The sequence below is a fragment of the Sebastes fasciatus genome, chromosome 18, assembly GCF_043250625.1.
Source record: "Sebastes fasciatus isolate fSebFas1 chromosome 18, fSebFas1.pri, whole genome shotgun sequence".
NCBI lineage: Eukaryota > Metazoa > Chordata > Actinopteri > Perciformes > Sebastidae > Sebastes > Sebastes fasciatus.
This window is the reverse complement of record NC_133812.1, coordinates 8,661,691-8,683,419: the sequence shown is the minus strand read 5'-3', so window position 1 is coordinate 8,683,419 and position 21,729 is coordinate 8,661,691. Positions and strand designations below refer to the sequence as shown.

The window sequence follows — 21,729 nt, the reverse complement described above, 5'->3', positions numbered from 1 at the left end:
CACACAAATCCACTGGGGACAGATTGGATTGTGTCTAATGCATATTGCATTTTCCCTGACAAGATGCCACCGCCCAAGTACAGTAAGTGGCTGTGTTTTCCCTACTGTCACTGGACAGGAGTAATGACGGCTCTGGGCGTGAGTTGATGGCTGGAAGTGTGTCCACCGCAGATCAGTGGTGACATCCTCTTTCTTAATGTTTTTACTGGAGGCAATGCACTGCTTAAACTACAATGTATTTTTTTAATTAAGGCTTTCAATCGATTGAAATTTATCGTCGCGATTAATCGCATGATTGTCCATAGTTAATCGCAATTAATGGCAAATTAATCACTCATTTTTTATCTGTTCAAAATGTACCTTAAAGGGAGATTCGTCAAGTATTAAATACTCTTATCAACATGTGTGTGGGAAAATATGCTTGCTTTATGCAAATGTATGTATATATTAATTGTTGGAAATCACTTAACAACACAAAGCAAATACAAATATTGTCCAGAAACCCTCACAGGTACTGCATTTAGCCCCCCAAAAATATGCTCAAATCATATAATGGCAAATTCAAGCCCAACAGGCAACAACATCTGTCAGTGTGTCAGTGTGCTGACTTGACTATGACTTGCCCCAAACTGCATGTGATTATCATCGATGAACTCGTGGGTACCCATAGAACCCATTTTCATTCACATATCTTGAGATCAGAGGTCAAAGGACCCCTTTGAAAATGGCCATGATAGTTTTTCCTCGACAACTTTTTTCAAGAGGTTGGAGCGTTATTCAGCCCTCGTCACAACAAGCTTTTTTGAGATGGTTTGTACCAATGGATTCCAGGTTTTCTAGTTTCATATGATACCAGTAAATTCATGCTAGCTTTTAAACTGATCCCACTACCACCTAAAAATCACAAGTTGCGTTAATACATTAAAGAAATTAGTGGCGTTAAAATTAATTTGCGTAAACGCATTGTCGCGTTATTGTTATTGTTAAGCCCTATTTTAAATTTAATTTAATTTTACCTCACACTTATTTACGTATATAATTGATTGATTGATCATTAGGATTTTTAAATAGGTCAGGCTCCTCATGCTTGCATATAGACCGTTTTTTTGCGTATCATTAAAATTCTGTCTAAAGTCATACACGTCTTAATCACATCAATCACATCGGTTCTCACAAAGGTAGAAATGCCAGAACACACACGCCATGCAATTACCTGCTCATTTCGCTCCACGTTCATGGTGGCAGTGAAATAATAGGTTGCCACATGGCTTTTACGGTTTAATCACAGGTAGTAATGGCAGAGCAGAGATTGATGACATTGATGCTTGCCACCTTTCTACATGGAATCATGTAACCCATAATGTTATTCCCCTTTCTCTTTGGGTTATGCATGGAAAGCGAAAAATGTTGTGCCTTTTCAAAGAAATTATATTATGAATGTGAACGAGAGAACATCATGACCTAGATGTATATACCCATAAAGTATAACAATACCACAGCATTGACTGCAACGTACTATTTCAACACGGTGTGACCAAAAGTCCTTCATATGCTGCAGTGTGTCATTCACATGCAGAGGCTATGATTAACTACAATTATTGTGCATTGTGTTGTGCACCATGATTACTCCATTCTTATGATTGGAACGTATGGATGCATATGAGGAATTCCAGATCTATGGGACCCCCCAGTGCACCATCTCTGCACCCACTTTGATAACCTATTAATCATTTTTAAAAATATTTTCCAAACCCATTTGTATTCAGATGAGGCCGGTTCCTCAGATATGCTAAAAGCCGGTTCCAACAGTGTTAGAGTGGCATAATTTGAATGCTTGTCTAAATGCCTTTTCCACCCATAGGGAGGAGGGACTTGATCTCCCTGAAAGTCTCCCGTAATCCTTGAGCCCATAATAGCCCTTGCAGAGCTGCGAGGCTGCCTTTGTGCAGATAATTTCTTAAGGTCAGATACCAATTACCGACGCCACATATGATTTTCATTCCACACGTCAAACCGGACCTGTGTACGTGTATTGTATTTTGTGCATGGATCTTTTGCAGTACATACAATTGCAGTTGCAAACCCACATTGGTGTCGTACAGCAACATTTTGAAGAGACTCCTTAAATTGTTAAGCTAAAATGGACAAAAACAACTTACACAAGAAACAGACATTTTATCAAATGTGTTTATTTCGTAGTAAATAAAGCTTTTGTAACTTTAGCTAAATTGTGATATAACTTCTAAATTCAGGGTTCCCTGTTTTAGCTATTTCTGCATCTTTTGGCTGTGAGCGAGGTCAGAAGCTTCTGGTATAGCTAAGTGAGTGACCTTGAGTTTAGAGTTTTTATCTCCGTGTTTGTGTCCCCAAGGTCAAAAACGAACCCCTACACTTTATCTAAAATACATCACATTTGGTTGCTTAATCTTAACTACTGGTTAGCTTTACCATGTGACAATCTGCAGAAAGTTGCGTTGACATTCCATGCAGTCATCGCAGATCTAATTTTTGTGGTGATAAATGTACAATACAGCGTTGACATCATTTGTTTCCAGAATATGTAACTTGCACACTAAGGCCCTGTTCAGAACTGGTATTAACATGAGTCCTCGGTGATCGGATCACATGTGGATAACTCTAAGTACAGCCGTGAACGCACTCAAGACGCATTGAGATCGGATCTTTCAGACCACATAGCTCTGAAAGATCTGAATGTGGTCTGAAAGATCCGATCTCAATGCGTCTTGAGTGCGGTCACGCCTGTTCTTAGAGCTATCTAAGATAACTCTGATGACATCACTATGACATCGTCAGGGTTACTTTTTTCCAACTTAAGACAGCTTCTCTAAAAGTAGTAGTCCCCATGACAAATACACTAAACTTAACGCAATACGTCACCCCCAAAATTATCATTTGCATATCAATTACTCAATTACAAGAAAAGCTTTCTGGCATGACTCCACGATGAACGAAGAATCAAAAAACTGAGAAAAGTCTTGATATATTTCAGTTTTCTCCGGGTTTTTTTATTCTCAGTTCAATGTAAAGGCATGCGAGAAAAACGTTTTCTTCAATAATTCAAGGACGAGTAGTTGATATACAAATGGTCATTTTGTGGGTTAAGTATTCCTTTAATGTGTTAAACTGGAGGAGCACCTGAAGCCAAGATATTAAACAGATATCATCCATTTGGTTTTGACCTGGCTAAGTGTTTAAATCATAGTAAGATAGAGCTTGACAGCTTTATGATTGTAAAAAAACTCTATGATTTGTAAAAAAAAAAGAGGAAGAATTCTTATCGACTAGCGAATGTCTGTGGCTCCGTCTCCAAGGTCATATAATATTTCTGTTTATCAGGATGAGTTGAAACATGCAGCATCAAGCTCCCGTCTGACGTTTGACAATTTAGTTTGAATAAAAGAACATCACTTCGAGGTTGATAACCATGCAGCTGTCGTGAGTACACGCTGCACAGCAACTCACCTTTCAGCAGTTTTTCTTTTCTTTTTTTTTTTTTTTTTCATCTTAGCTGTTGGCATTTGGAGAAAGCCATTGTCGCTGAGTGAGATAGAATAAGATGTACAACTGGAGCCTTCCAGATACTTTTCCTGTGTTATCATAAAGTAGATATCCACCCAGAGAAGGAGGGGCAAGGAAGTCTTTAGAAGCTGAGGAATCATGATAAAGCATCCGCCGCTGCCCTTAGCTCTGTCACTTAGAGTGAAAATGGTTTCATCTTCCTCCTCCCTCACTATACCAGACAGCTGAATTTGTAGAAAACAACCGAGGTCTGTGTTTGTGTTCCCTTTCCTTTTTAAGGAAGGATGATTGTTAAAATAAATAATCTACCGCACATCTATGACCCTTCCCATCCTCGCCCTGCCAGCCACGCTCTAACTCCCTCTCACCTTCGTCTTTCTCTCGCCCTTGTCTTTTCCCAGCCCCGCTTCTCACCGTAAACGGGTGATAAGCACCTTTTGCCGGGACATTTATCTCCGCAGACAGAGAAAATGACACTTCAAGGTCTGCCCTGACTAACAGGCCAGTGCTCACATACATACACAGGGCAAAGGGGAGGGGGGGAGAGAGTGTAAAATGGAGGACGGGAAAGACGAGGAAAATGGCGAAAAGGGAATGAGGTTGCAAATACAAAAGGGGAGTGGATTATAGAAGGGGACGGCAAATTAAGAATGGAGACAGACGAGGGCGAAGAATTAGCCGGAGAAGAAAGGTTGAGCAATCAGCCTTGTGAAGCGGGACGGCGCACTTCAAAGCATGTGATATATAGATATTTGACAGCGGTGTGTGTTACCGTCGGCTTTATTTGCAAAATCATTGCTAACCGACGTGCACTGATACATATGGATCTTTTGAAATAGATTAAATTGAAAATGCATGCGATAGATTGAGTTGGACTTTATTTCCTTTTTGCTTTAAAATATATAGTGAGAGGTTTTGATACGTGCACAGGCCGACAGTAAAGGCTCACTGGCTCTGGATGTGGTAACTGACTCGCATCATTTAGCTCATGATGCCTCTGTGGGACACTGCAGGTGGTCGATTTGAAGCATCAGCAGCAGCCGCACCTGCACTTCACCATTAATGTCATTATATCATACTCATTTTAGAGTGACAATAATATGTCTAGGACTGTTAGTGACCAGGGAGACAATGATACTCCATCATCATTCATCTATTCACCATGTGGTGTGTGTGCATGCCACAAGATAAATCACCTGTCTTGTTTTCTCAACGCAGGAAATGTGTGCTTCCTGTTTTTGGGTGTAACTAACAAGCCGTATGATTGACAGGCCTATAGAAAAAAATACATACAAGAATATATGTCACCATATATCAAGCTGAATGATGAATATAGCATATTTCTCATGGGGGGAAAAAGTGATATATTCTTGCGTCCTTATGTCTTGAGAGGTGTCAGTTTGTGGCGTCACAGTGACTGCTAAGTTTAGAATAGATGTGTCAAGGTGCTCCGACACGCTGCCTGAAATTTTTAGTCCATGCCGAGCCTCTGGAAACAATAGAACAGGTGGGACAAGTCTTTTTGTTCCTCCACTTTCAGGTGTTATGGTAATAAAGTGGTAAAGTCTAAGTCACGTATTACGATCATAGAACGTTGGCGATAATGTCTATGGCGTCTAACATGTTGGACCTTTAGCCAATCATAATCGACCATTGTGTAATTCAAATGAAATCAAAGTGATCTGATCTGACCCTCCTGAGAGAGTTATAAGAGCAATAAGCAAGAAGTTTTCAAAAATGTTTGATGGAGCTGTGCTAACTGCTTTCAATGCGTCCGTCTCCAACACGCCTGTTGTTGTGAAGAAGAAACTGTTTAGAATAATTCATCAAAACGGCACGTTTGATGTGAACATAAGCACATGGGGGTTCTGTGTTTATTTTACAACACTCTGATGCTGGTTGCACAAAATTGAACCAGTGGATATGCCGTGCATAATGGCTTGACGGTGTGCAAAATCACTCCAGTTGGAAACTGCAGATGGAACAGATACCTGCTGCGAGTCACCAGCGTAAAGGCCTTCAGTATAGTACTAAGGTGTACGAGAGAACGCTAGTGTCAAAATGATGCTAAAATGCACCAGATTGTTAAATTTCACTTAGTGCTTTTTAGTATTAAATAATTTGCAAGGCAATGAAATATTGTAGTCTGGGCCCTTCAGTGAATGTGTTGTCCTGTTCAAGCTTTTTGCTCTTACATGACTTTCTTTTTTAAAATTTTTGTTCAGCTGACGAAACATAGCTGTACAGATACATACCTAAGCCTAACTGTTGTTGCGATTTTGTGTGCCTTCGTGTGTGTGTTTGACTTGTTTTGCAGCCTAGAGAAGCATGCTAAATTAATCCAATTCCATTTGAAGCTGAATTGTGCTTGTTTTGTGTTGGGTGTTAGAAAATGCCCCAGTCTGCATTTTTTAAAATATATTTCCCAGTCCCAACAAGGAAAAGCAGGCCCCTTCCATTCACTCCTCTTCTCTGCTTTGTTCCATTTGTCTTCTAACACTTATCTGCTTCCCGCTGTTGAATAATCGTTGAATTGAGTAGAATAATGAGTTTAGTATCTTCCGAATTTATCAAGCATGTTTTTTTGAGTTCTGTGGTTCGGCTGCGGGCGCAATCCTGCGCCGTGACTCGGGCAAGGTTTTTTTCTTTCCACTCTGAAATAAATTCATCCTGATTTCACTATCCTCTTATTCTCTCCCTCTCCATTTGCTGAGATGGTGGTTTTTACAGAGAGAGAAGGTCCTAAGTGATTGGAGGTCACGTAGATTGAATTTTAATTCTCGTTGATGCCAGCTGTGGTAATACATTTCCCTGAACACATGCAGAAGGAATACAGAGCGAAACGTCCTCTCGTCTCCTCTCCCACCGAGGAGATTTGAGTTGGTGTTTCCTGCCTCGGGCGCCAGAAGACAGAGTCATGGCGAGCTGACAGTCGTCCTCCTGCGCCGGAACAGTATGCCAGTAGTGCCTGACGGTCCACAGATTCATACAGTGCATGAAAACGAAAAGGAACAAGAAAAGGCAGACGTAGTAGTGGATAGATGGAGATGGAGAGAGAGAAAACTGTTGACTGAATTGTTGAAAATACCAGAGAGGCAGCGTTGGAGAGGCAGACATTTGTTCGACGACGTTTACCCGGGAGAAGAACAGATCCTGCTGCACTTTAAAACGATCTGTTCGTTTCTGTTTTTTTCGCTGCTTAGAACATTATGCTGTTGCTCCCTAATCCCCATTTGTAATTATATGTGTGCTTAGGAGCTGTGGTGGGTTATGTAAACCCTGACTCTCGTTGTGGCACACTATGCAGAGTAGGGAGGGTGGGAATGTGCTGCTGCCTGCATCCATCTTCCCCTGCTTTCTGTGTCTCATTTCATTCTCTCTTTATTTTCTCTTCTTTCTCGCCAACACACACTCGCACGCAAACTCTCCCTATTTTCTTTCTGTGGGGTTTTCCCACTCACACACACACACACAGTGCTAGAGATAGAGAGAGAGAACACTTAGAGGAAATCAAGCCTTCAGTGCTCGGCCATCTGAGAAATTGACAAGTCTCCAAACCTCTCCCAGCAGCAGGAGGGAGGGTTCCCAGAGAAAAACTGCCTTTAGGGATAAAAAATAAAGAATACTCCTTTGCTGGAGATAGCAGCTTACCCTATCTGGGCTTTACAGTCGTATCTGTGCTTGTTTTATAAAATAGCATGCATTTTCCAATAGAATTTTCATGCATCAAGAGACACCTGACTTGTGTGCCTCGCAACATGATATGAAATGTGTTTTGTCCCCTTCAGGCGTCTTCTCTTTTTCTATCTCTCATTTCCTGTTACCACCCTTCTCATCTCCACCCTGCTCCATCTCCCAACAAGTAAAATGAGAAAGCTGGTGTCAACAGCAGCTGGCTCTCTTTGACTTTGCTGCCCCCCGATGGTGCTGCGGTTCACTGGTCGGGTAGTTCATGCAGGTGTGCACGCTGCAGTTTAGGAGTTAAAGCTTCCCGCAGCTAAACACACGCCCGGTGCTTTTTATGCAATCTAACCACAGACACCCATTGTGTCGGACTAAGCATCAGGCATTTGCATACTCAGTGGTTTAAACACTAAACAGGAGGTGCAGCTCAGTATAACAGATGTGGAGGAGTTTTACAGCAACACAAGGCTGTTTCCGTTTGTTGAACATATTGCCAGAGTTGTTGGAAATGAGGCAGAGCAAAGTTCTCGTGGTACAAGAAAAAAAAAAAAAAAAAGACACCCACAGGGAAACAGTCATCTCTTCCCCCACATCTACATATATTTTTGAATCCTACAAGTTATACAAGGATACTGTTAGTTTTACCTCACACATACACACGCACTCCCCCACAATCTGCTTGTCTGATGAGCTCATTAATCTTGAGCATTTGTTAAATTGTCCTGGCATTTTTCCTCACTCCCAAACACACTAACTCCCGGAAACACACTAACATGCAGCACCCTGATGGCCTAGGGGGTTAATGGGCCAACCGTGAACCATCACCAGTTTGCATCCAACCACTGACATTTGCTGTCATTCCCCATCTCTCTCTCTCCCCTCATCTCTCTACTATTCAGGGTTCAGCGTTAATGTTTTTTCCAGAAATTTGACTTGCTCTAAGTCAATTTGTCTTGCCCCTTTACAGATTGTTTTATTTATTAGCGGTTATCAAATAACAACAAATAACAGAACAGCTGTCATGCAAGCAAGGCTCTTGTTATGGCACTCCAGCGACGTTTTACGGAAACTTGACATGTCTTTTATAAAACAACCCCGTTTTACATAGTTGGAGTTTTGCCCACTTCCTCTAATGCCACCAGAGACAGTTCAGAAAGGAGATGGTGCACTTTGAGTCAGTTCCCACGATCCCGCCCCTTTAGGACGGAGACTAGCGGCATGTCCTGAGTTGATTAACTCCAATGGGAGAAGTCACATATCTTCCAGCATTCTGATACTAAAATGGCATTTTCAGACAGACAAATCAGCACAAATTAACTTTGTTCGAGAGCTTTCTCTGTCTCAACAACACACTCTCGCGAGATCTGGCAATTAATGTTTGCTAACGACCTAGTTTACTATTTTTTATAATGCTAAATATGGCTGTTAGCTGTGTAAATATCTAATCTAAGCAAAAGAAAATATAAATACTTTCCGCAAATATAACCAAATCTGCTTTCATCCATCCACACAACGTTCTCAATACTTCCAAACTAGGTGGGGGGATGGAGGCGAACATGCCTTGACCATGACCACTTAAGAGAGATTAAAATGTGTGATCTTTGTTATAGAGTATTTTTGACGCCACCCAACTAAACCTGAAATGCTTGCTTGCGCTTCAGCTCATAAACTTTGCCTTTACCCGCCGCCATTTTTTCGCGAGTGCCCGATTGGTAGTGCACATGTGCAACTCTCAACAGAATGAGAAAGAAGTGAGATGGCTCACTCCATCGTCAGCTCCGGAAAAAACTATGTTTATCTCTTTTTTTTTTTTACTGTAATTACTAGCCCGACGTGGCATTTTACTTGCCCCGAGCAATCGGGCAATCCTTATTGTTGAGCCCTGCTTTTGCTGTCTAACAAAAATATAAAAAGCTCACAAAAAAACGTAAAAACAAACAGTAGCCTTAAGTACATTTACTGATGTATCTTTATCTACCCTCGCCTGATGTAACAACAATTGAATGCACGGTAAAGTCAGGAAGATTCCGCAAGGGCAAAACCATAAATCAAACTTACTTTATCAACAAATTCTCTTTCTCATACATACACATCTAGCAGAGCATCACAGCGGCTCCGTACTGTAGAGGATGCAGAAAACATTTGCTACAGCCAGATTAGACTGTAATCATAAAAGTTGGGAGGAATGACCGACCTGCCCTTTTTATGCTTTTGAGTGCTGAAGAGTTCTTCCATTGCAACTTTCTTTTTTAACAGGATATGTCTGTGTATTAACGATAACACTTCCATTCTTTACATTTGCTCTAAAGTCACAGCCTAGGTGCCCCCCAAAATAGGCTATACTTTTTGGCCTAAATGAGCCCTCTGGTCAGTCCAAGTGCCCCCAAAGTGTCCTTTTGTTTGGCCCAAGTGACCTTTTGGCTGGCTCAAGTGCCAGTAGAGGAGGCAAAAGCTACCCTTACCCTGGACGTAAATCTATTAGGGCATGTGTCCATGTATCGCTGGCTTTTTTGATGAACCGCTGTGTGTGGGTTTTGTTTCTATGACAACAGTATCAACATATCACTATTCTAACCACCGTTGCAACCACAAATCAAGATGGCAACAGCCAAAAACCAAGATGGCGGTGGTCAAAATGCCAGACTCGAGGCTTCAAAACGGCAGTCCACAAACCAATGGGTGACATCATGGCGACATGGTCCACTTCTTATATACACTCTATGATACGGACACTCAGCCTTAGAGGAGTGTACATTAGAGGTGACACCATTTTATTGTTCCACCTCTGCTTCTCAGAGTGTCTGTGCTCACCACTGACACAGCAGGTGTCCAGGTTTTACTAATGGTTGTATATGTGATTTTTGCACACAGAGTGACCCTTCTGTGCCCGTTTGTGTAGCTGCCCACTGAGCAGGAGTTTTACTCCCATAAATCATCACCAACTGTCATTAATCATAAGTTCAGCATCCTTCAGGTCAAATACAGCCACTTTACTTTGAATAATCCACCTTAGAGAGAGACGGCTTTTACCAGCGGTGGAGTTAAGCCAACAACACCGTGGGAATGAATCGGTCACTCTGATGTTCCTGGTCTAGAATACAGCAGGAATGAATAGTGCAGTATGATGTCCATTACAAAATCATACTTGAAATTGAATGTGCAGAGGCTTGTTTCAGATGCTGATTCTATCCGTCACATGTTGATAAAGCTCTACGGATTTACCTCATCCCCGTGTAAAGCCTATTCAATATGTCTGACGCACAAAACCGCTTACTGTTTCATATTGACGCTACACCAACCCTTGTGATTTTTGATATCCTGATAAATTCATCACGGCCCGCTTAGGTTGAGCACGGCAGAATATTTGTTAATCCCTGCGAGTGCGCTGACCTCCTCCTGAGTTTTACTGTCTGATGGGGATGTTATTCTTCAAAGTGCTTAGTATGGACTATTTGCTAAATCTGAGTTGAGACGGAGCATTTTGTTTTACATTTTAAGGTTTCTCTACAAATCACTGTGTGTCCATTACAGGAAATAAAAAAGTGAGAAAAGGAGAAGGTCGGCAAGAGGAGATTAAAAAGAAACGGGGGAAAAAAACCTAGCTGGCTCAAAATAAACGCAGACTGCACTTGCTTGTGACCATTTTATCAATACACATGGATTCTACAATGATGTTGTAGGGCTTTACATTCTTTTACATATCTTAGTTGTCATTTCACTTTATCATTTAACACTGAAAAATAACAATGATGCACCAAAGTGCTTAAACAGACACAAAATAATGAGTGAATGTCAAAAACAGATCATAGCAATGACTGAAAGGTGTAGGATGAAGCCTACAGTAGCTAATAGCTCCGACCCTTCTCACAGTACAACATTTAACAAATTTATTAACAAGCTACATTGTCCTTTTGCTCGTTTTGGCTTAATGGCTGGAACCTTCCACTATTATCATCACTGTTTCTAGCAGCAGGCAGCCATTTTCAGCAAGAATGTTCTGATGGAGACCAAAACAGACTTAAAGGAAATTGAGTTTTGGATTTACATCAGAACATTCTTGCTGAAAATGTCTGTTAGCTAGCCGCGCTCACATGCACGAACATGCACTAAAAGTATGTGCGGCCAATCCTGCTATGTAAACATGATGCGGAGAAGCTCTGATTACAACACACACACAGAGGGAGAAAGACTTCATTCTCTGCTCAGGGAGACATGCTATATTAATGTTCTGGTTATCGTATAAAGAACCTTTAAGAAAACACATGCAAATAGACACAACACAAGCGAATGAAGAAACATCTTCTCCAATTTGATGACACAAGCATAACATTTAGACAGAGCTCTGCAAGAAGCTCTCAACAAGATGGAAACTGTTTCTAGGGGACACTAAAAAGTGATGCACACGGCTAGGAGGCACTTGTAGTCATTATCATGGCGTGTGGCTTATGAAGCTATTGGAGTCACCTATCCGTCATTGTGATTGTATGATTCAGATAATATAGTAATAAGCAAAAGGCTAACGCTAGGTTAACAGCAGATATCTGCAATCCACAAACGGCAACATTGAGCGCTGCGTGTCCCAGCCATGTGCATCACTTTTTAGCGTCCCCTGGAAACAGTTTCTGTTGTGTTTTGAGCTTCTTGCAGCGCTATTTCTCAATGCTGCATGTGTCATCAAGTTGTTGAAGATGTTTTCTTCATTTGGTTGCATTGTGTTTATTTGTGTTTTCTTCATTTGCAGCGCGTTGAGCTCTCAGGGCCACCGTACAATTGCCACGGGAAACGTAAATTTTGACATTGAAAACAACCTGTACAATTTATTAATGTCAGCACGAGGTTAAGTAAACATTGACTCAGCAGTCAGATGAGCAGCCCTTGAAAACCCTGTTTTAAGGTCATTTTGTGCTTTAGGGACATAGAAATATTGGCTGTCTGGCATACTTAAAGAGTACGTTTAAACAGAAATGAGCAGAATTGAATTCCCTCTGCTTCGGATCAATTGTACCACTTACTGTTAGTGTTGTGGTGTGACTACTGATATATCTTGTCTGATGTATACACTGTTGAATTAGATTTGTATTCATGTATGTAAAATGTATTGCTCTGTGTCTCATTTAAGTGTTTATCTTTCACAAGGGGGTTTGGATTATTGGACTGGAGTATGCCTTTAAAAGCACAAGTGTAGTCTGTTGGGCTATTTTTGGTGGTTCTGATGTTCCTGTGTTGTAGCAGCGCTTAATTTGTGTGTGTGTGTGTGTGTGTGTGTGTGTGTGCGTCTCCAGAGTGAATCACGTGGTGAGGATTACTGTGGATAACGTCCACAGCCAAGAGCCTCTTCTGTCGAGTGCCGGCATTTCCTACTGCCTCAGTGTGTATATACATAGTACACACACACACACACAAACAGAAACACACTGTATATATACACACAGAAAAGAGACTAAGGCACACTTAGTGCCTGTAAGATCCTTTATCGATGTCCTTATCCTTGCTGTCAGGATGAGGATATGATTTTTGAACTTTAAAGATTGTTGACAGCAGACTCTAAAATGTGTGTGTGTGTGTGGGTGTGTGGGAGACGGGTTGACAGGCATTCACATGAAACACCACAATGACAGTCAAGGCCCAAAGACTTGTCAGTCTGTTTGAAAAAAAAAAAAAAAAAAAAAAGATTAGATAATCCTACACAGTTACAGCCAAGGCAAGTAAATAATGGGAAGAGGAAGAACGGAGAGAAAGAAAACAGATTTTGAGAGTTTGAATAGGACTAAAGTGTGTGTGTGTGCGTGCTGAAGAGATTTGACTAGCGTCCCCCTCCTCTCTCTATATCGTGAATATTTGTGAAGCCTCTCACTTAATAGCTTTCCTCCTCCTCCATCTTCTGCTTCAATTGGACTGCTAATTATGTAAAGAGCGGGGCTCGCTGGAAAACACACACACACACACACACACACACACACACACACACACTCACACACAGACTGACAAGTTGCAACTTAATTACCATCTGAAATGACATCCTCATCGCTGCTGATATCTCTCTTAAGAAATACCGAATTACGGAGCAGCACGTAGTGTGTGTGTGTGTGTGTGTGTGTGTTGTTGTGCATCCATTCAAGTTTAAACACACACACACACACGCTGAGGTTGCATGGTGTGCAATCACCTGCAGCGTCTCGCCGAGGCCCGCTGTTAGCTTTACATCGCGTATGAATGACTATAATCACAGCAGCTGTCTTCACTTATGCTGATGTTTAATTCTCTACAAATGTAAAGGGATGTTTGGTTCAGCTGTCTGCTTTCACTTCTTTACAGCCCCGCACATGTGATTAAGCTTAACATGATAGCATAAGTTGCTCTGAGTTACTGTGATACCTGAGTTAGACAAATAAACAGCTGCAGGAATGAGTCCTAAAACCTCGGAAATTAGTTAGAATTGTTGCACTTCTGTTTCCCTCGTCTGGAAGTCAATGGGTTTTTAGTTGGATGCCTGAAATAAGGTCTGCAGTTAACACAAGCTTAAGAGATTTTAACGTTTTGTTCTACGATATAAAATACGTCAGTAAATCTCCCACTCGTGAATTTTTAAGCTTTTACGTGTCTTATAAAAGGCGGTTGCTAACAAGTGGCTAAATGAGACTACTGAACGTCATCACACTAACTTGTCCGCCTTTACAGCCTCATTGTGTGAACTCGCTCTCATGCGACCGTGGTCGTTCATAGGCTAGCATTACCTTTTTTACTTCTGGCGAATGCTTTTACGCTTTAAAAATCATTGAAATGGTATGATCTTGCGGAACAAAACGTGTAATTATCAGAAACATTTGTTTGTCACAGAGCTTATTTTCTGCAATAATCCAAAACCCAATGGAAAAATCCCATTGGCTTTTTATGGAGGGAAACATGGCGATGCTAACTTCCTGGTTGGCCTACAGAAATAAGTCATCCCTGTATAAACAGCTGGAACCTTGAAAGACATGATGATAGCTTAAAGAGACATTTCTGTGTCATACCACCTGGGACTTAGTGTTGTAGTTTTGGCAACATTACGATAGGTATACTAAGATTGTCCTAACCATGTTAATTGCTGAGATGTGGGGATGCTAAAAAAATTAATCTGATGGGGCAAAAAACACAAACGGTCAGGCGATTATACTGGTTTTCTATTATATTGTTTAAGATTGGATTATTACATTTTGTATAACCATACATTTTGACTTAAGCTCACATTCCGTTTTAGCTCCAAATAAAGTAGGTTAGATAAGTGGTTCTCAACCAGGGGTCCGGGGAAAAAGGTTGAGTACCACTGGTTTAGGTCATCGGTCAACCTAAACCTGTCTGATCATGTTTTTTGCCTTGATATAGTGATGCTGTTGTGTTCCCAGCAATCACTGTGATGAAGTGTAACGGATATAAATGATGGCCAAAACTACGAAAATAGGATCCAAGTTGTAATAAAACTGACATTTTCCTTTAAACCTGCAAACTTTGGGGCAACACAACAAGCTGTAAACACAACACTGACATCTCATCACCATAGGGAGTTGATATGAGAGACAGAGGTTTGTCTATTTACCCATCCAGAAGACACCGAGCAACATTAGCATTCATTTAGAGTTTCTGTCTAACATTCACGATATGTCTCTTGAGCTGCTGATGCTCCACCAGCTAGTCGCAAACTTTGTCTGTCTGCCGTCCTGGTCAGTTATCTCGGGAGTTTGAATTTTAAGAGATGTCCCCTTTCTTTCTTTCTTCTTGAACCTTCCCTCAGTGGTTCTAAATGAACCGTGTCGACATCCTCAAAAATAAACTCAGTTTTGGTTTCCTGCCACTCAAAGCAGGGAGAGGCATGCGGTGGGAATAAAATACACTGAGCTGCAGTCAACCAGAGACTTCCCTTTCCTCTCTCAGACAGTAAAAAGCCATTTGACAACAACCCGGCCAATCCCAGCTGAGATTGATCGATGACATTCAGACATGATGGGGGACTACTTTTCCCCAAAAAGGATGCTGTACACAAAAACAGACCTTTTAAAAAACCAACTGCCATTATGCTGTTGCTTGCTTAAAAGGCCACAGCACAGTGTAAACTGTGGAGCAGTCGAGCATATTGGCAAACTGGTTAGGGAGGTTTTTATGCAGCCTCTTAAGACACGTGGAGGGTGTTTTGCAACCACGAACAGCTGTAAACTGCTTAAAGGGGGAAATCAATCCCACAACAGATTAGCATACTGTGTTTGCATGATCTTGGACAGTTTGATGAGTTAGTCTACCACTTCCAGACTGAAATATCTCAACAACTTCTGGATGGATTACCAATACATTTTGTACAGATATTCGTGGTGCCCAGAGGATGAATTCTAATGACGTTGGAGATCCCGTAACTTTTCCTCTAGTGTCACCACGTGTAAGAAAATATCGAAAATATTGTGTATCAAGATATAACGTTTTGTAATACTGTATCAATTCTCAAAAACACTGTTGATTTTGAATTAATAGTTTACATGCAAAGATTAAATCAGTCAGTATTCAAGTTCTTTTGCAAAGATAGACACCCTCTCAAAGTGGTGCTATGTTGGATGTTACAGGGACTGTGAATGAAAATGCTGATCCCACTGTTGTGATTGTATAAAAAGTACACTTTTATGCATATGGTGGATACAATATTTATAAAATTGCAATGTACCACCTTGCGTACAGTATCGCAATATATTGAATCGTAATCCCTGTATCATGATATGTATCGTATCGGCAGATTCTTGCCAATACACAGCCCTAACCACGACGTTTGTGGTGTAGAGTACATTTTTTGACAACCATTGGATGGATTGCTTTCCTCTGCCCACAGTTCGGCCCCCAAGCTTTTCATTTTGCCATGTACGATGCGTCTCCATCTCAGAAAAGCAAACACTCTCCCGATCCTCCTCATGAAAACTAATGACTGAGCTTTTAATTTAGTATTGGCAGGTCTATGCTGCTCTCTGCTGGACACCACTGAAATGTAATACATCTTTTCACTGTGTTTACCGTGTTGTGAGTTGATTTTTTTGGTGCGGCAATTCATTTCAGTTGTTAAAGTCAAAAACCTAAATAATTGTACTTTTGACAAAAAAAATTTCACCTCCATTACGACACAGTAATCGCATGCATAAAAAGGAATTACACTAATACATATAGATAAATTGCCCTTATTGCACATTTTTTATCTGTTCAAAATGTACCTTAAAGGGAGATTGGTCGTGTATTAAATACTCCTATCAACATGGGAGTGGACAAATATGCTTGTTTATGCAAATGTATGTATATATTTATTATTGGAAATCAATTAACAACACAAAACAATGACAGATATTGTCCAGAAACCCTCACAGGTACTGCATTTAGCATAAAAAATATGCACAAATCATAACATGGCAAACTGCAGCCCAACAGGCAACAACAGCTGTCAGTGTGCTGACTTCACTATGACTTGCCCCAAACTGCATGTCATAAAAGTCTGTAAAGTGTCTGTAAAGGGGAGACTCGTGGGCACCCATAAAACTCATTTTCATTCACATATCCTGAGTTCAAGAGGCCCTCTTGAAAATGGTCATGCCAGTTTTTCCTCGCCAAAATTTAGCACAAGTTTGGAGCGTTATTGAGCCTCTTTTGCGACAAGCTAGTATGACATGATTGGTAACTTTAGGTAACCTTGTTTTTTTTTTAGTTTCGTATATTGCCAGTATCTTCACTCTAGCTTTAAAACGGAGCCCGCTACAGCTTAGTTAGTGCTACCAACCTAGCTAGTTGCAAGTTGATTTAATGCGTGAAAGAAATTAGTGGTGTTAAAACGAATTTGCGTTAACGCATTATCGCGTTAACTTTGACAGCCCCTGTTTTTATTTACGCATTTTAAATCTTCCATAGCTTATGAAAAAATAGTAGTAATTTAATTCACATTCACATTTACAAAAATAAATTGTATACAGTAATGTACTTGACACAGTCATCATTTTTTGTTATTTAAGAAGTGACACTTTTAAGTCAAATTCCCATAGCCACAGACATGTGAGCCACATTTCAGAACTAGTTTTACCTAAGGCGCTGTGCCACGTCTGCTCCAGAGTGGACATCACAGTTTGTTTTTATAGGGCTCTTTCCACGTCTGTCCTTGTCTGTTTGTTTTCTGAGCTGCAGATTGACTCTCGGCGTGTTTTTTTTTTCCTTCTAGTGTGAGCCTGGGACATGACCTGGCTCACAAATCAATACATGCCTCTGTCAGTTAGGGGATCCATCTGTTGACAGGCTGGTGTGCATGTATGTGTGGATGTGTGACTGTGTTTTCTTTATGCGAGCACGCGTGAGAGCGAAGGTAGACACAAAGAGGGAGAGAGCCCGTGCAAATTTAAAATTGAGTAGAACAATGGCGAGCCGAGGTTTCATTATCCTCCAGCCTACACAGTCAACAGCTTGTTCATAGAATGGATTTTACAACAGCGCTAAAAGCAACACAGACCAATGTGTGTTCTTTTTTTTTCTTACAGCAGTGCGCTGCTTTTGGCGAGACGAATGGTTCACACTGCTTATGAATTTTGCAACGTATCACATGAATTGTGACATTTCAGTGAAGCACAATCCAATAATACTTACAATGCATTACTGCTTGCATAGGTAAACATATTTTCTTCATAAATCAACCCTTCAAATGCTACTTTATTCGGTGTGTAAAAAGGGGAAAAAAAGGAACACGGTTCGTGACAGGCGACGTTGCATCATTTACAGGTACAACCCCTCCCTCGTGCGATGTTACAAAACCTCTCACCTGCAGCCTTGACATTTCCCTAGACGCAGCCAAATGGTGGTGCATTTCTGAGGCCACAGGGCTATTTTTTCTCTTAAAAGCTGAGGTGTCAAAGCAGGTATGTCATGGTTGGATACCCATTTTAATCTGTGTCCCCCCCCCCCCCGAGAGGCTTCCAGCCCTGCTGACAGTCTTCCTCTTTCTGCGCCGCACTCGCTCTGACTTGCTTTGCAAACTCATAAGGAGGGAACAGAAAAGTCCAGCCCAACTGCCTTTGAACCACCGTGATCTATTTGTTTTTAATTGTCCCTATTTAACCCTTTCCACTCCACCCCTCTTTACCATATATCCATTTTTGGCTTTTTTAGGGGAGTACAGGGAGTATTTAGGGGGAGATAGCAGGTCAGCTGTAGATGTCACATAGAAGTGGTATACATCATCTGAAAGCTGGGAACCTGAAGATTAATTTAAGATGCATAAATCAGAAATTAAAAAAAGAATGAATTTAGTAATTAATTAAAATACATTTTGAAAGTGTACAAAGGCTTAGAACATTATGTTAGAAGCACATGATGGCCAATCTCATGCTCTATTATGTCGTATAAGTTGTTGCAGCAATTTTTGGGTTGATACCTTTTGTTACACAGATTTGGTGCTAAATTTAACCATTTATTACCACTTGAGAATTTATAAAAATGATCAAAAATCCCTCAAATACCACATTAAGACACCAAGACCTTGTGGAACACCTTAGAAAAAGCCATGCTGTGATTTGGGATCAAAAACTTTTGATATTTAGAGAATTCTGCAAGAATTGCATGTTTTGGCAATTGGATGGTAAGCACTTCTGTCCTGGAAACCAGTCAGAAACACCCTTATTGTCAATATACCTAGAAAAGTCCATATATCCTCTGAATGCTCTAGCTCTCTAGTTTGTGGCTGTAAAGTTTCATGAGGCTGTGATTATCCTAGAAGTCACAACAGGTCATTTTATACAGGGAGGTCAAGTTTCAAAAAATGGTCTCACTACAATAAAATGGCTACTATGGGGACTAACATCATCACACATGAATACAGTTGGGCTCATTGGCTCCACAAGAGTCTCAGCTTTACAGTCATACTCAATTCCAAAACTGATGTTTTTGTTTTTTGAGATGTGTTTGTATTACAGTATGGTTGTACATGTTTCACTTCACGATTCGTGTAACTGTCGTCTATAAAGGGGAGTTGCGAGGGAGAGGAGGAAGTAGCATGATGACTAAATATTCTGCACACTGAGCAGCGTGTGTGTGCGTGCGCCTAAGTCTGTCACTCAGTGGATGATGAATACAACTGCAACAGGGCACGTGGGACACGTATGTGTGTGTTTCCTATTGATACATTATGAATGGGACATGCATCATGCATTAAACTTTAAATTGTGTTCACTTTTCTTCACCGAGCATATGTGTGTGTATTTGCTTTCATAGCACGCACTCCCTTTTGTCTTATCGGAAGCGTTGGTAGCATAAACAAAGCTGTCGTGGAGGTGAAGCATATGTAATATATTGCCACACTTTGTCCTGTTATGATAGCATCTCTGTGCTTTTTCTTTTATCACACACACACACAAATGGACACAGCCTCACCTTCCCCTCATTACTGTTGGCACCACGTACTTTACAGCTTATTGTATGTAAAATAACGGAACATTTTTGTCTTTTTTTTCTCGCAGAGGCATCGATCCTGTCGTACGACGGCAGCATGTACATGAAAGTGGTGATACCGAACGTCATGCACACGGAGGCCGAGGACGTCTCCCTGCGCTTCATGTCCCAGCGGGCGTTCGGCCTGCTCATGGCCGCCACGTCCCGCGAGTCAGCGGACACGCTGAGGCTGGAGCTGGACAGCGGGAGAGTGAAACTGACGGTCAACCTAGGTATCGTATAAACCGTCCCTGTTGGCTCACCTCCCCTCCAGTTCGAGAGGAGGCCTTACTGTCTTTGTGTTTTTCTTTTCTTCTTTATTTATGTACATTTTCTTTCTGGTCCAGACATGACATCAGACCTAACACACTAAACCAGTTTCTGTAGTTTTGTCTGTAGTTGCATGTATTGTTTTTGACTTGCCTGGACTGTAATTTTTTTCTGCCTTGATGCTTAGGTGTCTTTGTAGATTTTTATATCCATCAATCTAACATTTAACAAAGTAATCCATGCTCTGCAGCACATCTTTTGAACGGATCATTTTAGTCATGCTCATTACTATGTACAGATAGATTTTTCAGACACAGCATTTCACTTTTTGAATAATGTCAATAGATGGCATTGTCCTTAATCACATGCATTAATTCAGAGAGCAACATTTTAGATAATATTCTGCCATCTATGCTGCAGGTAAGCGTTTGTACATGGTAGCGCTGCACCGATAGTATGCATTCTTACCATGTGGGTCTGTTCCAGTGGTCTTTATTTTTTGTTTTCCTCATGATAGCAGGTTCATTTTCTCTCCGCCCATTAGTAACCCTTGGTCTAGCTGGCATCTCCCATGCCTTGTTCAAAGGTGGCACTCACCCCTTCAAAGGCCCCGAGCCTGCGGCCCGTTTGGCAAACAGCCCGATGCCACAGCACCCAGCGCGCCTGCAGATGGTGGCACGAGTGGTACACTTAAGTAGAGTGCAGGCCTTCACACCAGTGAGCCTAGAGAAGATACTCTGGCCTTAAAGCATATGTGTACATACAAACTATCTGAATGTAACTCATTTATTATAGAAGGCAATGTACTTAGTTACCACAGCTGCCCAAAAACATGGAACACCTGTAGTCCATATTTCATGTTTTTAATGTGCAGTTTGGTCTTTTTCCAAGCATTCAAAAAAGAGGAGTTTACCTTTAAAATCTAAATGAATTTAAAATCCTAACTAAATCAATTGAATGCACATAACTTTATATTTTTAATAACTTTAATACTTACACAGGACACTCTGTACGGTGTTGGTGCTGCTTGGCTCGAGGCTGTTTGTTTCCACTTTTCTGTTGCGGTTGACGGCACATGACCAGCCTGGTCACATGGATTTCAACCTGCACTCTCCCATAGGTGGAGATTTTAGTAAGAGATATGCATAGTTTTAATAACAAATCATAAAAAATTGCTAAATTTCAAACTCTGTAGTGGGCTACTATAAAAAAAATACTTGGGCTGTAGTTGCTGGGTTGAAAAAATCGATGTGGCCATTGAATTGCAAGTGGCAATTTTGAAATTCAACATGTAGCCAAACTCCATGAAAATAGCACCAATATGATGCTATTAGAATACCTGTCATTACGTTAAAGTTTCAAATTAAACCCAAAAATAAAAAATAGCGCAGTAATATTGACCAGCATTGGTACAATATTATTGGCTACAGCATTGAAAGTAATTAAAAAAAGAAGTGGATTGGGATTAAATTGGATTTCCAGTATCAGTATAGTGATATTGACCATCAGTAGCCAACCAGGCTCAAAAGGCCGCCGGGGTCATGTGACCGTCCCCGGAAGGTGGCTTTTCTTGCTCTTGGATGTCTGCAGCTGTAACCTTGAAGGATGCGATTTCATCTGTCACTTATTCTCCCCTCCCCATCTAGACTGTGTCAGGATAAACTGTAACACCAGTAAGTCAACATTCTTCTTCTGCAGCCTTCTTCCTACAATCAATGTTTGATTATAGCCTGTGTGCTAGATGTAAGGGCAGAAATGTGTGAATGCAGG

General features: G+C 41.0%; 1 protein-coding gene across 2 annotated transcripts in view; it reads left to right on the top strand.

Moving 5' to 3' along the window:
- The window catches only part of nrxn3b (neurexin 3b), a 458,514-nt gene that overhangs the window by 232,448 nt on the left and 204,337 nt on the right, over window positions 1-21,729 (top strand). For both annotated transcript variants that reach the window (XM_074615644.1, XM_074615645.1), the window contains 2 exons: window positions 19,719-19,922; window positions 21,606-21,632. In XM_074615644.1, coding sequence (XP_074471745.1) covers window positions 19,719-19,922; window positions 21,606-21,632 — 231 coding nt within the window. The remainder of the gene's footprint in view (window positions 1-19,718; window positions 19,923-21,605; window positions 21,633-21,729) is intronic.